Source organism: Trachinotus anak, unplaced genomic scaffold, assembly GCF_046630095.1.
Source record: "Trachinotus anak isolate AG129_WGS33_773 ecotype Australia unplaced genomic scaffold, CSIRO_AGI_Tana_v1 ptg000016l, whole genome shotgun sequence".
NCBI classification, from domain to species: Eukaryota; Metazoa; Chordata; class Actinopteri; order Carangiformes; family Carangidae; genus Trachinotus; species Trachinotus anak.
Window position 1 is genome coordinate 25,614,346 of NW_027273867.1, and position 15,596 is coordinate 25,629,941.

The 15,596-nt window shown below is 44.8% G+C and overlaps 2 protein-coding genes across 3 annotated transcripts in view; one reads left to right on the top strand and one right to left on the bottom strand.

Moving 5' to 3' along the window:
* Positions 1-15,596, top strand: part of LOC139634518 (glutamate receptor ionotropic, kainate 5-like) — a 446,396-nt gene that overhangs the window by 247,404 nt on the left and 183,396 nt on the right. The gene's annotated exons all lie outside the window — the stretch shown is intronic.
* Positions 1-15,596, bottom strand: part of LOC139634516 (semaphorin-6D-like) — a 129,552-nt gene that overhangs the window by 13,290 nt on the left and 100,666 nt on the right. For both annotated transcript variants that reach the window (XM_071500987.1, XM_071500986.1), the window contains exons 19-20: positions 13,960-14,018; positions 13,694-13,747 (exon numbers count right to left, since the gene is read on the bottom strand). In XM_071500987.1, coding sequence (XP_071357088.1) covers positions 13,694-13,747; positions 13,960-14,018 — 113 coding nt within the window. The remainder of the gene's footprint in view (positions 1-13,693; positions 13,748-13,959; positions 14,019-15,596) is intronic.

A 15,596-nucleotide genomic window follows, 5' to 3' on the forward strand; every position in this document is an offset into this window, starting at 1 on the left:
AGCTTCTAGTTTTGGTTTTTTGGTACTTTTTGGTATTTCCTGTCTGGTTTAGTCTCAGTGTTTGAACACAGTAAAGAGTCACTGTCCTCCACCTGCTCAGCAGCAAACAGCAGAAGGACTCAGTCACAACACAGTGGAGCATTTAGCAGCTAAAGAGTCGAGAGACAAGTGAAGCTTAACCAACTACAGCTGAACTTCCTGTTTATATATTGTCCAAATTTGCAAAAAATATAAATTATTTCAGTTTTGGTAAGATCAGGTTTTGGAATTATGTGGGAGGAGCTCAGCTGAAAGAAACACAGCCAAATCTAAAAGAACACAAAGAGCGTTAGCAACGTACCGAAGTGGATTTTGGTTGGTTGGTGGGTTAAGTTCCTGCGGATATTTTCACACTTTCTTTCAGCTGTGAAAACTGGTCTCTGTTTGAATCTGGACTACCTACAGTTAGCAGCCACCTTTAAGCTGAAAGCCATTGAGTTTTTGATGCTAAGGGACGAATATTTGGTCAGAGAATCACTTTAAGGACCTTGGAGCTCCCAGTTATTATTTCATAGTTCGGTTAAATTGCTCAGAAGCAGCTGCATGTCCCCGAAATCCTGATCAAAGCGCCAAAAATACCCCCAGAAACAAAAAGCTAATTTCATGCCCTGCGCCGTTGGGTGTCCGGGGGTTTTATTCCCCGCTCGGTGCTGGTCCGGGACTCGAACTGGCAACCGTCTCTAACCTCAAAGCCAGCAGCGCCTCGAGGCCTCTGAGGCTTCGCTTTGGTACAAGACACTATGGAACAAATTTGTCTTTTATGCAAAATGTTGAAATAGAGCAAGTAGTCATTACACGTCCAGTCAGGATTAACACACACACACACACACACACTCACTCACACACACACACACACACACACTCACACACAAACACACACTCACTCACACACACACACACACACACACACACACACACACACACACACTCACTCACACACAAACACACACTCACTCACACACACACACACACATGCCGTGTTTAACAGAGACAATTTCATGTTCGTTATTTCCACTCTTTCATCTCTGTCCTTCACTCTGACAGTTATAAATAGGATGATGGAGACACACAGAGAAAAATATTATGCTAATTACAGCCCAACATGGAAATGTTTCCCTCTCTGCCCTCTCCCTCCCTCTCTCTCTCTCTCTCTGTTTGTTTCTTTCTCTCTGTCAGTCTGAAAGTTTCTCTCTCTCTGAACTGTAAAAGTTTCGGGGATGGAGGATGAAATCTTCTGGGTGAAATCGTTTCTCTCTTCTCTGTCACTGTTTTCTGTTTCCTGTCAGTCTAAAACTCACACTTCTTGAACTCCCTCTCTGCTTCTCCTTCAGTGCTTTCTCAACCTTCATCTTCCTCCTCTTTCATCTGTCTGCCTTACATGTCTTTGTACTTCCCTCCATCTCTCGGTCTCTCGTTCAGGCTCCTTATTCTCCTCCGCTCCTCTCTCCTCTGTTTGATTCAGCTGAAATCAGTTCTTCCTGTCTGCACAGATCTAATTAAAACTGAACCATTATCACAGATTCAGTAAAAAGTTACATTAAACCAATCAATGTCCCAGTTAATGGACAACATTATGAATGGACTTGTGTGATTGGTTGATGGATATTAAAGCTACAGCTAAGACGACATCTTGTCCTTTTGTTTTTGCTGGTTTTGTGCTGCCGTGATGTGAGTAACCACTTATTATAACCCTGAAACACAAGAGAGTGGATCGTCATCTGATGATGAAGGGCATGTGATGCTTATCGAAAGCTCCAGAAGCTGCAGAACGGACCTGCAGGTGAGATTCATTTGTCAAGGTCAAGAATAGATGAGACTATTTTATTTTATATAATTATGACTCATAGTTAGGTTTTGTTGCCAGGCAACATCTAGTGTTCCACTAGATCATGTATCCATGATCGTTCACTGTTATTATTGTAACCACGGCAACAAAGATCATCTAATGTTGAGGAAGAACTTATTTTAACCCAAATCACCATCTTTTCCTGAACCCTAACCAAGACATGACTGTTATTATAGTAACCATGGTGATGAAGGTAGGTCCACTGCGGTTTATTTTTGTAACCATGACAACCATGGTCTGGTACGCCTGCTGTAGTATGGCTGTTATTTCAGGAGATCTGTGAACTGTCAGCAGTTCCCGCCATTACTGTTACATCACAAGACACGGGTTGTTGCCTGGCAACTTTAACGACACGTAACTTTTCACAGTAACTGGAGGTTTTCAGGTCCTTGGTTTTATCAGCTGCACTGTTGAACAGCCCATAGCTGCATGTAACAGTGTGATCCTCAGGCTCTCTGTTTGCTTTCATCACCACCGTGCAGTGAATCATGGGAAATGTTGGACCAAGAAGGATCCACGTGTTGGAGTCTCTCTCTCTCTCTGTCTCTCTCTGTCTCTCTCTGTCTCTCTCTCTCTCTCTGTCTCTCGCTCTCTCTCTGTCTCTCGCTCTCTCTCTCCCTGTATTGCTCTCCGGTGCTATCTCGCCCACGCGTTCTGCCCAAGATCCATTGGTATTCACATGAAACCAGACTCCAGTGACAGAGCCTATGAGAGAGGGAGGGAGAGGCCGAGAGAAAAAATGAAATGACAGAGAGATGGAGAGAGAGAGAGACAGAGAGAGAGAGTGTGAGTGAAAAAAAAGGAGAGACCATGTCAAGTTTGACTTTTTCGCTTTGCCACCAAAAATGCAGGTAACACACCGTCTCTGCCACTTTAAAGGTCAGACAACACACACAGGTGCCAGTGTGTGTCAGGTGTGTCTGACGAGTGTGTGTGTGTGTGTGTGTGTGTGTGTGTGTTGAATGAGAATGAAGCTGTTCCTCTCACGTCACTGTTGATATTTGTGTTCAGTCTCCAGGTGCTCCTCACTTGTCAGTCAAACAGTGTGGGCGGGATCATGAAGTAGTTGGTGTTTCTGATGGCGCTCTGCTCTCCAGCCGACGGAACTGGAGCCTCGTGTAGCTGAGTGTCGTTCGTGAAGGACTCTGCTGATGTTTGATGATTCAGGTGATGTGAGGTTTTCTTATTGCTGCTGTCAGCTGAGCGTGATCTGACTTTTCATTTATCATCCTCGTTATTACTTCACTGAAGGATAATTAGTAATGTGAGGGATGATTTGTTCACAAGTTATTACTTGGAGAAATGATTTATGAAAACGAGGCTCCACGATGGACACAGACCTCAGTCTGTTCCCGTCCACCAGTGTTTGTCCATATTCATGTTTTCTATCAGCTGAAACCACAGAAAAGGTGAAAGCAGCAGATCTTCCTCACAGAGAACCCTCGGCCATATTCTCTGTTTCCAAGGAGCCTCATCGCGCTGCTGTGATGCATCTGTCTCCTAATGCAGCCTCTGAACTGAAACGCAGCATGGTGTGTTCAAGTGCGGTCAGTTCAGTTGTTGTGTTTAGATTCATACTAACAGGAGAGGATGTCTGTGCTGTTGAACTCAAACTGCAGCTTGAAGATTACTGCACATTAAACTTCACAATATCCAGTTTTTTGCAGGGATGAGCACTACCTTCATTCCTTTTGTGCATTGCATTGTGGGACAACAGTGTCCATCAACAGCACAAAAAAGAAAGTCTCAGTTTCTAAAATTCAGTGTGTTCAAGCTACGAACGTAGAATTTGTTTGGTCTGGATGTGTGTGTTCTGGAAGAGGTCTCAGGTCCAAGGACACTTCAGAGCTGCAGCTGCTGCCAGTCAGGTTCATTAATCCCAGAGGCCTTTGCAGCGCTCACTTTACCAAACCTTCGACGAAACATGTCTGTGAGTCAGGGAGACGTCTCCCTAAATCCTCATTAGGAGGGAAAGAAACGGAGGAAACCTTGAAGGACGTCTGATCTCAGACACATCTCCTCCTGCAGGTGACGGCCAGGTGTGTAATTACTGCAGCAAACAGTCGTCCTCACGCTGAAGGACGGAGACGACTGCTGTTCAGAGGCTGTTGGGAAGTTCGAGCTGACCTCGCTGCTCCCAGCACATCTCAGTGGGAACGTGTCAGGTTCCCATTGGAGGACGGTTTGTGTGTCACTCCAGTTAGTGCGATTAAACACCACATTAAGGTGGTGGTAACGATGATGATGATGATGATGATAATGGGGATGGGAAGGGAGGCACCGCTAAACGCTCCCTCAGTGGCGTTAATGGACTGTTCACTCCACCTTTTAATGGCCGTTTCTGTGGCGTTGTCGTCAGTGTGATTGTGTGTTTGTAAATGTGTTTATTCTCTCATTTCACAGCGCGCTGCCTCTGGGCCAGATGTTCGCACTTCCTTTCTGAGAGGCAGACATTTTTAAAACAGCACCTGGAGCAACTGAAGCTTTCCTGTCGCTCCCAACTTCCTGCAGGAACATTGTGAAAGCTGCAGTTTGTGTTTGTGGTTTGTCGCCATTTTTGTCAAGAAAATAAACTCAGAAACGTGACCTCAGGCAACCACGCTCAACCTATCCCATGATTCACTGCGCGTTGGTAATGGAAGCAAATCAGTTCAACAGCTACGGTACAACTGTTAGTTCCAACACAGGAGGAGCGTGACACGACGGTGAGGGCGGGAACAGCTGGTGGAGCGAAGCAGAAATCCTCCGTGTCACTTCAGTTCAGCCTTCACAGTCTACGACGGCTACGAAGGGCCACACCCTCGTGGATCGGGTCCTCTGAAGGACGTGGCCCCTGACCTGGGACGCAGACATTCACAATGACCAGCTCTAACTTCAACACTTTAAACTCGTTCCTCCTTCATCATGTGCATCCTTCACTTTGTACAGTGGGCGCGACGATGACGCTGGTCCACCATGTTTGATCTTAATGTTTCTCTGCGTCATCAGCTTAATGAACCCAGGTATTTTACAGACTTAGAACTGGATCCAAAGTGGAAGCGGCTCCTGAACCGCCCCCGTCCTGCAGCCGACTGCTCTCCAGGATCAGTGCTAATGATGGAACAACATGATGATGATGAAGATGATCGTGGTGGTGTGAGGCTCCTGCAGCGAAGATTACAGGACATTTAATACCAACACAGCCATGATCACACTGTGTTAACGGCTCCAAAACATTTACACACAATCCTGCCTGGGAGTGTGTGTGTGTGTGCGTGTGTGTGTAATCCCCTATATATAGCAGCCTGTATCAGACTTTTACTTTAGTTTTAACAGCTGCTGTTTAGCCTGTACTGTATATTATCCAGAGGCCCATGATGGGAGCTGAGGGAAGAAGCATTAAACACACTCGGAGGTGGAAATTCACTTCACTCCATCATGGTTTTGTTCTGTGTGAGCGTTTCACTGTCAAATCTGCTCTCTCAGTTTTCAGTGATGCACAAAAATGCAGCGGTTGCCCTGGGAAACAGCACGTGGTGATAATGTGAACTGTGTAACTGTACAGTCAATGTGAGACCATTAAAACCAGTATTAATGGTGATGGTGATGGTGAGTATCCCTCAGGAAGAAGACTGATGTCAGCCTGTTATTACTGTTTGTTCCAGTGACATCAGAGGCCTCTGATTGGCTGTTTTGGTTTGAATATTTCTATATCTTAAAGTCAGAAATATACAGACGCCCTGAAAAAAAAGTGTTTGGTTTTTTGTTTTGCCATTATTATATATGGAGGTATTTTTATATTTTTCCCCCTGAAGAAATCACTTGAAACAAGAACTTGTCACTGGCCTCTCAGGGCTTCCGTAGAAAGATGAAAACATCAGGAAGATCCTTTTCTCTGCACGGTTTACTGAAGTCTGTTAACTCATCCTGCTCTCTGATAAGTGTGGTTTCTCATGATGTGTGTGTGTGTGTGTATGTGTTTTAACCAGTGGAGCCGTTGCTTCCATGTCAGTTTAAATTTACAGATAACACTGCAGTCTCTCTCTCTCTCTTTTGCGCACACACACACACACACACACACACACACACCCAGGTAACTGAAACACCTCCGACTGTGCGCCTTCTTGTTGTTGATTGATTCCCACTGAGCTCCATATTGTGTTTTTATCGACCAGGTCAATCAATGTGGGCATCTCGCTGTGTGTGTGTGTGTGTGTGTGAGCGCGTGCGTGTGTGTGAGCCAGAGGCAATGCGGAGTCTTGATTGGCTGAGTCAATCAAGACTGATGAGAGAAGGTCAGTAAAGACACAGCAGAAAAAATGTTCTAACACACACACACACACACACACACACACACACACACATACACACACCCCAATCATCTAAACACAAGCTCACAAACAGGAAAAAAAGCAATCAAGCAGGTCAAATAAGAGCCATCAATAAGTGTGTGTGTGTGTGTGTGTGTGTGAGCTACAAGTCACTTAAGTAACATCAGTTACAGTATTGATTATATGACCCACAGACAAGCAGCCAGTAGATTAACTGATGATTTCAGCCCCCAGTATAACCAGTTACACCAGTATAACCAGTATAACCAGTAAAACCAACATAACCAGTGTAACCAGTAACACTAGTATAACCAGTAACACCAGTATCACCAGTATAACCAGCATAACCACTATAACCAGTATCACCAGTGTAACCAGTGTAACCAGTATCACCAGTAACACCAGTTTAACTAGTATAACCACTATAACCAGTATCACCAGTGTAACCATTATTACCAGTAACACCAGTATGACCACTATAACCAGTATCACCAGTATCACCAGTGTAACCACTATAAACAGTATCACCAGTATAACTAGTATAACCACTATAACCAGTATCACCAGTGTAACCACTATAACCAGTATCACCAGTATAACTAGTATAACCACTATAAACAGTATCACCAGTATCACCGGTATAACTAGTATAACCACTATAACCAGTATCACCAGTATAACCACTATAACCAGTATCACCAGTATAACTAGTATAACCACTATAACCAGTATCACCAGTATAACTAGTATAACCACTATAAACAGTATCACCAGTATCACCGGTATAACTAGTATAACCACTATAACCAGTATCACCAGTGTAACCAGTAGAACTGATTTTCAGATTTTACTGATCACTTTTGAAGCAGGAGCTAAATAACAGAGATGTTCGCTCTGTACGAGGCGGGAGGTCTCACTCTTATATAAACTCCATCACCTTGTCTGTTATTGCTTTTCCTTCAACTGTCAAAGAACTTTGTCAACTCTGCTTGTAAAGCTGATATAGAAATAAAGTTATTATTATTATTATTATTATTATTATTAATCGACAGAACCTTTAAAATCCTGGTGGAATCTGTAAACTACTGTTTATGTATAAATACCAAATGAAGCGGTGACGTGAGGCGGGGTCAGTCCTCCAGAGCGTCAGCGTCGTCGCTCGGCAGCGTCCAGAAGCTGCCGAGCGACAAACGTCTGCCTGTGAAGCTGCTTTTCTTCTTCGCCTCAGTTTGCCGGGTGCAGGGAGAAGATGAAGATAATTAGCTTCAATGCACACACACACACACACACACACACACACACACACACACACCCCCCCCCCCACCCCACCCCCAACCCCACCACCATCCCCGCCTGTTCAGCATGAGCTGTACAACACACTCAGTCCATTTGTAAGAGTTCCAGCTCATTAAAAAACACTTTAACACGCTATGATGGCTCTTTTGCCTGCTCACACACACACACACACACACACACACACACACACACACACACACACACACACACACATACACACACGCAATGACACAAAGACACATTCAAATGCCAAATCTCTTGCCAAGCAGTTGGTGCGCACGTGATCACACACACACACTTAACACCGTTTTTCCTTGACACATACTCACTCTCTTGTTTTGTTCTTGTGTGCAGAAGCACATCAGAGACTCTCGTAAAGTATAATCACACTCTGTTACACACACACTGTAATTAGGATCGTGTCTCTTCTGCAGAGTGCAGCTGAAAGTTGTTGATTTCTACAACAGAGATAAAGACTGTCAGTTCACTTCCTGTGCTGCAGTTACACAGCAACAGCCCCTCTGCTCTGCAGCAGCACAGCTGATGTACACTGTGTGTACGTCAGAGTCACTGCTGCAACATCCATCACTCAGGGACGCACCATTGATTTCCAGCCTCACTCCAATCTCTCTCTCTCTCTCTCTCTCACACACACACACACACACACACACATCTGAAGCCGTAATCATTCAAATTTCTTGTCACACATAAGCAACACACTCATGTAGAATATTAACTCAGACCCAGCAGAGACAGATCGTCCTGAACCGCACGCTCCCATCAATTAAATCTATTCATCACAATCCAACAGTTAGAAGATTCAGATGAAATTAAATCTGATTCTGTTTATTAAAGCTCCACATTTTAACTTCTGTGTTTTATCTGAAGTGTTGATCTCCATCAGAAGATATATTTGTGGTTTAAGAGCCAAAAACCATCTCAGTGTAGTTTTACATCTCCTCTCTCCAACAACAGGTCAGTTCTGGTCAGAACAGGTCCAAAAACTATTTGGTTTTCAGCTGTTTTTGCTGCTGTAGTAACTTAATACAGTTCTTCATTGTCTAGTAATATTATGATTAATATTTTTTGTGTAATATTTTTTACACATGAGCTATGAGCTGGTGTTAGTATTATTGGAAAATAACCTTCATGTTTTCCTCCACTGTCACACAAAAGACAACTTTCACACTGAGCTGATAAATTAAGAAGAAGCAGCTCTCCATCTTAAAATCCATGTACGAGGCTCCAGACAGGATTTAAATGGGGAGCAGCAGCCAGTCCACAGAGAAGAAGAAGATCACTGCGGCTGTAGATATCACTGTGGTCGGGGGGAAGAAACAGCCATATACCCTCCGGACAGGATTAAACTCACCAGGCAGAGCAGGTCACGTTAAAGCTCCACCTTTCCTACATGAATCCAGTCAGAACGCAGCTTCACTGCTTTTAATGGTTTTACGGTAACAGCTGCACAACACCCTCCTCTTCACACACACACAGTTCATGTATCTGTGGAGATTTATGGCTGCAGACACCTCCACCCAACAGATGGAGAGGGTTGATACGCAGCCAGCAGGACCTTTGTTAAAAATAGATATGTGGCATTCTGGAGAAGCAGCTCTTCAGGACCGAGCCAGGTGAGAAAGACGTTCACTTCAGGTGGTTTTTTTCTTGCTCCAGCGGAGATGAGAATCTAATGCAGACATCCTGACCTCCTCCACTGAGCTGCAGCCTCTTCTCAATTACATACACACTTGAGAATGCAGCTCAGGCTTTAACCATCCATATGAACACACACACACACACCTGTGTGTGTGCAAACACGTGTGTGTTTGTGCTAAAGTTTGAGCACTGTATAGCTGGGGAACGATAGCTGTGAGGGTTGCTACGGCGATGTGAATGTGACCTCAGAGCAGATGGCACACAGGGTTGATGGTTTGGCACCTGCAGCGACTGGAGCTCTGTGCTGCCCCTGAGCAAGGCAGCGATCACCTGCTGACACCTGCGTACCTGAGCGTCAGGTGTGGGAAACACTATCAAACTGACTGATTAAACCAGTCTGAACACTGCTCGACACACATCCACAGAGCCGAGCGTCTGCTTGAGGCCTGTGTTTATTTGTGCAGCCCCACCCGGACAGACGGGGCCTGTCACTGAGGTTTGATGTTTTATTATTGAAACATTTCTCACTTGTGTTTTGGTGACAGACAAAGTGTCATGTTGAATCATCACCGGCTCCATGAAGGGTGAATATAATGATATAATAATATATATAATAATATTGCTAATGTTATTATTATTATTTTTTTAAATGTATTTTATTGTTTCTCATTGTCAGCTTTCTTATGATTGTCCTTTCCTTATTAGTTTATCAGTCGTCTGTGAAGCGCTAACTTGTATGAAAAGTGCTACACAAATAAGTTTGATTGATTGATTGATTGATTGATTGATAGAAGTAAAGGAAAGTAGAGTAGTAAAGGAGCAGGCTGACATTTGAGGGCACTCTCTGGAGACACGGATCAGATCAGTTTCATCTGTGTATGAATCAATTATCACTTTTGGAAGAAGACACGTCCGAGTTCATCCTAATTTAAATGTCACGCTGACGGTTGCTGTTGAGTGATAAGACGCTTAACTCTTCAATTACACAGCGTTTGAGCTGTTAAGTACCATTTAAATGTCAAAGTCTCACATTCGTGTCATTAAAAACTGAAGAAGCCGTTGTGCTGATCGTGATGTGAGTCACACCATCATCTCCCTGGAGGAGACACAAATCCCCCAAACCGCTGCAGAGGAGCAGCTCGGTGTCGGAGAGCAGCAGCCTGAGGTTAACAAAACGAACACTCCCACTTTGACCTTCATGCATGAGAAGAAGTTGCTGCACCAGAGTTAAAGTTAAACTCATGTATGTGTCTTTAAAATGTGAGTCTGAACTAAAGATAAAACAAAAATCTGATTTCCTCTGAACAGCAGGAATATACTGCAGAGCCACACTGGACCTGTGAAGGAAGCACCAGCTGGGATGTGTCTGCATATTTTGGCCATGTAGTATCTCACTGGAACTGAAAAAAAAATCAGCCTGCGGTTCTCAACTTCCTGAGAAGTCACTTTAAGGACATAAAAGCTGTTTTAATTGTTGCCTCCACAGCAGAATAAACCTCAGTCACCAACATCACAGTGAGTAATGTAAAGGTCACACACAGATGCATTCATGTCATCCATGCACCCTCGTAATTTGCATTTGCAGAACTCATTCTGCACAATGTCAACTCTCATCTAATAGAAAACTACCCTGTAATAGCACACTGCAGCATAATGGCCAATTTATGTCCATTCAGAGCCAGAAGTAAACCCGGGGGACCTCCCTTGCACTACATTAAATAACCAATTTGTAGCGAAAACGTCATTACGGGAATAGTTCCCTGCCAAACGATGTCATTACAGTAACGACAGCCACTCTTGCACAGCGCTGCGGATAGATACGGACGCACAGCGGCTCAAACATCAGTCAGTCATTGTGTTCGGAGTCCTTCATGCCTGGCTGCCCGACGCCATGAAGTTAATGCCTCAGACGCCATTATGGAGGAAGTGCCTGCTGTCAGGCCTACTGTACGATGGCATCGCCACCGTTCACTCCCGGTTTAATCGCCTCATATTCACAGTGAAAGCCTGAAGAATGAGCCGAACGTGGCTGATTTTTTTTTTTTTGTGTTGTGTTACGGTGCCATTAACTCCCTGGGTAATCGCTGCAGGCGTCAATAAAATCTAAAACTTAAATGACACAGTTAATCACGACACAATTAGTGTGAGTCAAGAGATGAATCTCAGGAAGTATGAAAATTAATCCGCCTGCGTCGCTGGAGTCTCCCGCTGCTTTACATCTGCTGCGCTGTAATCACGTCAGTCAGTCGGGGCTAATCACCACACAGCGAGGTGGAGTTCTGTCTGCAAAGTGGTACTTAACGGAGGGAAAACTCAGACAGGAAGACATTGTTTGACAGGCTGGCTGGTAAGCGTCTGCAGGCTTCACGTCCACACCGATGTCCTGCTGCTGTTTCCGTGATCAAAGACTGAGGTGAAGCTGCAGCAGCTACATGGAAACACACCTGAGCTCAGTTTGTGTGGAGACCAGGTTAATGTGATATTTCTGTCCTGCAGCTGCAGTGGGAGTGTTGAAATGTGCACAGGTGGATGCTCCTGAGCAGGTAGACTGCCTTCACGCAGCACAGTCACCTGGTCCAACGTTAAAGCTCCTTTTCAGACTGTTTTCATGGTTTTTTATAGTCACAGTTAGAGAGAGAGAGGAAAGTTGGGGACGAGGGGGTGTTTGTTTTTTTTTTTTGGGGGGGGGGGGTGAAATGCAGCAAATATTTAGTTTCACATGTTTTCATAAAAACTGGTCTGAAGCTCATCTACTCTGTCTTCCTGACTGAGACACCGAGAGGTGACACCCAGCAGGTGGTGGGCAGGCCTTGATCAGAACCGTTAGCATAGTTAGCATCTTTTATTTGTTTATGTTGTTTTTTAGCTTGTAACTGGCAGTGGCTGACACAGTGTTAGTGGTTATGCTAATGCTAACTCTGGCTCTCTGTACTGACAAGGTTTCAGGTGTATTTAGCCCCGCCCCCCGTCATGGGTTCACTGCAGTTGAAGGTGGAAGCACTCAGTTGTGGTGTCGACTGATCATTTCACTCATCATTCACATATAAAAACATCATGTGGGTGTTGACCAGGTGAAACAGCTGATCTTCATCTGAGGATCTTTCATATAAAAATACTGATTAGTGCAGCTTTAAGCTCCAACCCAAATGTTTCCTTATTAAAGAGCAGTTTTCTGCAGCAGCTTCGTGTCTTCACCGCTGCAGCTCTCTGCTCTCCGGCTCTCAGAGCTCCGTGCTCGTCTTTTTTAAACAGGTACTTTTCATTCCAGTCGACTAACAGGGCCTCATTTAGATGCCAGGTGAATGCAATTAACTTAGGAGGCAGAATACAAAACCAGCTGCTCTCTAAGCTCCGAGGACTCTGGGACTGAAAAAATAAAAAAGCTCCCATGGACTTGAGTGTGTTTAGAAGCCGCAGCTCTCTGATAGAATCAGGGCCAAAAAAAAACACCAACAAGTTTCCTGCAGGAAGCAAATGAATAAAGACATGACAGTGTCAAACAGAGCCAGTGACTGACTGGGAAGAGGCTCCGAGACCTCGTCACTCACCTGGATTCAGCAGATCATTTCATATGTGGTGAAAAAGAACAACTCATCATTTATCTCCTTCCTGGTTGTACTCCTCAGAGCACGGCGCCCTGGTCCGCTCACCTCGTTCTTCTTCATCACTGCTATTCTAACCGCTGACACCCCAGTTCACTTCAAGTGCCCCTGAAAGACGAACTTAGCTCGTGTCAAGCAGAGCAGGCATCAGAAATGTGTCTGCGAGCTCGGCCCTGCTGTCTGCAGCCCCCCCCCAGCTTATAGAGACTTAATGGGATTCACTGCGTGGGTCTGCTGCTGCTCTGTGAATGACAAAACCTGGGCTGGTTTACAGGCAGGACTCCTGACAGTCAGGTAGTGGCGCAGCCACAGCCATGAATACAGAGCAGGCAGCCGGCGCGGCGGCGCTTTGATCTGCTGGACTGTAATCCAGAGCACGGTGATGATGTCCCACTGACAGAGCAGATACTGTACGTCAGCACCAGCCGGTCGAGCCGGAATAACTGGATTTTCTTCCGGTTGAGTTTGAGCTCGTTGGTGGAGGGATGGAGCAGGGAGAGGAGGGAGAGGAGCCCCCCCCCCCGTTCCCCTCCCCCACTGTGGTTTTATTTAAATCAGTGTGAGGGAACATAAACCATCCTCATCCAGGAGGAGTCTTTACATGTATTTGTGCTTTAAACCTTAAATCAGACATCAAATATAAATTGGTGCGTTAATATTCAGGTTATTGATATTTTGGTGAATTCATATTCAGGTTATTGATACAACTTAAAGATAAAATCTGCTGTCAGATTCCTCTCCACTCTTTATCTTCCTGTGCTGTTGAAGAGGTGCAGTACCTCACCTGTCCACAGGTGGTGCTGCCCTGTCACCTCCACTCTGGTCTCGTTGGGTTAAACATTATTCTCTGCACAGACACCCTCTCTGTCTGTTTCCCATGATTCTCTGCTGCTGAATTTGAATGGAAACCAGAAATAAGAAGAAGAAGAAGAGTTTCTTACCATAGGCAGAGTCAGCTCCGGACTCCTGGTTTCGTGTTGTTGCCAAGACGTCGGCTGGACAAAAGCACAACACAACCACAGTCAGTTTCTACCACACAGAGTCCATCCATGTCTTTAAACGCCTCACATTCATCCTCTCTACTGTCCAGTTTATGGCCTGTTTCACGGCTGTAGTTTAACAGTCCACTGATCGTGACACTGTTTACACCTCATATCGAAGCTGTTATCATAATTATGGCGGCTGTAAAATGCCAGGTTTATCTTACCGTGGCAGCTGTCTGGGTGAAACGAGTGGTCGCCCTCGATATCCTGTTCAAACCCCGCCCTGCACGCACACACGCACACACGCACACACACACACACACACACACACACACAGGAGAGAGAGGAGACAGGAATTTAAACAAAAGACTACAACATCGATTGGAGAACAAAACCAGACGCGGAGCCTCCCTCTCATGTTGGTTGCCGTGGGTTACCACTGCCTGTGAATTTAATCAATTATGCATATCCACGGTGACCAGAGTTAAGACAACGTTAATTACATCATGTCACACAGTTTATCTCCAGCTCATCATTTAGACTTTCTGAGGTCGACTGAGGAGAACGAGACAACGAATTCACCCTCTGTGGTCGTCCAATTAGGGGAAAGGAAGGTTGAAACCTGTCCAATCAGAAGACAGATGGCGATAAGAGGTGACCATGAAACACACAGTGAGTTTCAGCAGCAGTAAAGTGAAGCGGTGTGTATCTCAGTGCAGCTCCAGTAAATGAAGCCATTTACTTTCCTCTCAGTGTCTCAGTTTGTGTCCCTGCTGTTTACCGCCGCCGCCTCCCCCGCCACCGACGCTTCCACCTGACCTTCAGATCAATTTTTAAAGGGGCAACAAATCAGTATTTACCGCCGCACGGCGCAAAACAAGTGCAGTGTAAGAGACGAGGAGCAGGAAACTGATCCTGTTGCTCTCACTGCTCAGCAGCTGCAGCCCACACGGGTCAGACATGAAGTCCGAGCTGTCGGCCTGAACGGGGCCTTTATTCCCAGTCATCACTCCCATCTCTACCTGTTGTCCCGATAAATAGTTTCCACAGTACAAATTCAATCAGGTTTTTTTTTTATTGTCAATGAAAATCAACACTTCCTGAAGATGTTTCATATCAAAAGATTCCCAGCAGTAGTTCCTGGGCTTTTAATGTGAAAAGTGTTGTTTTATTGACGGGATCTTTATTAATTTAGAAGCAACATGAATGATTTTGTGAATGAAAACAGTATTTCTGTTAAAAAAGAGCAGCAGAATTGTACTGATGGACATTAAATACATGGATGGCTGCGATTTCAGACTCTGATATTATCGGTCATGACTCATCATCTGAGCTCAGGTGAATGTGGATCATTTTGTGTAAACGCAGATGACAGCAAAGGGGGAAGACTCCCTCTTCACGGGCGAGGTCAAGTGGTTAGGGCGCGTACCAGTTCTATAATGTTCTATAGATTTCTTAAAAAACAGTTAACAACAAACAACAGGTAAATGATTTGTTCAGAAATAAAACAACATAAGTCAGAGGTCACTTTGGAAAGAAGCAATAATCCAGTTAATTTCCTGTGAATCTGTCCAGTAGTTTTCTCCATTCACACATGAGCAAAATCAAAACAATCTTATTAAATATTTGTGGTCAAGTTCTTATTTTTTACCCTGAGACAAAAACAAAAGGGGGAGCGTTTGGCAACGCTTCAATGAACCAAATTATAGTCATAAAGCATCAACAGGAAGTTGGCGTGGGAGGCGTGATGTTTGTGGAGGTGAGTGGATATTTTCCCAGAAACATTTCAGAGAGTGAAAAGGTAGTTTGTCTTCGAGCCGCTGTGCTCGGAGACAGGAGCATTCATCAGTCTGATCATGCT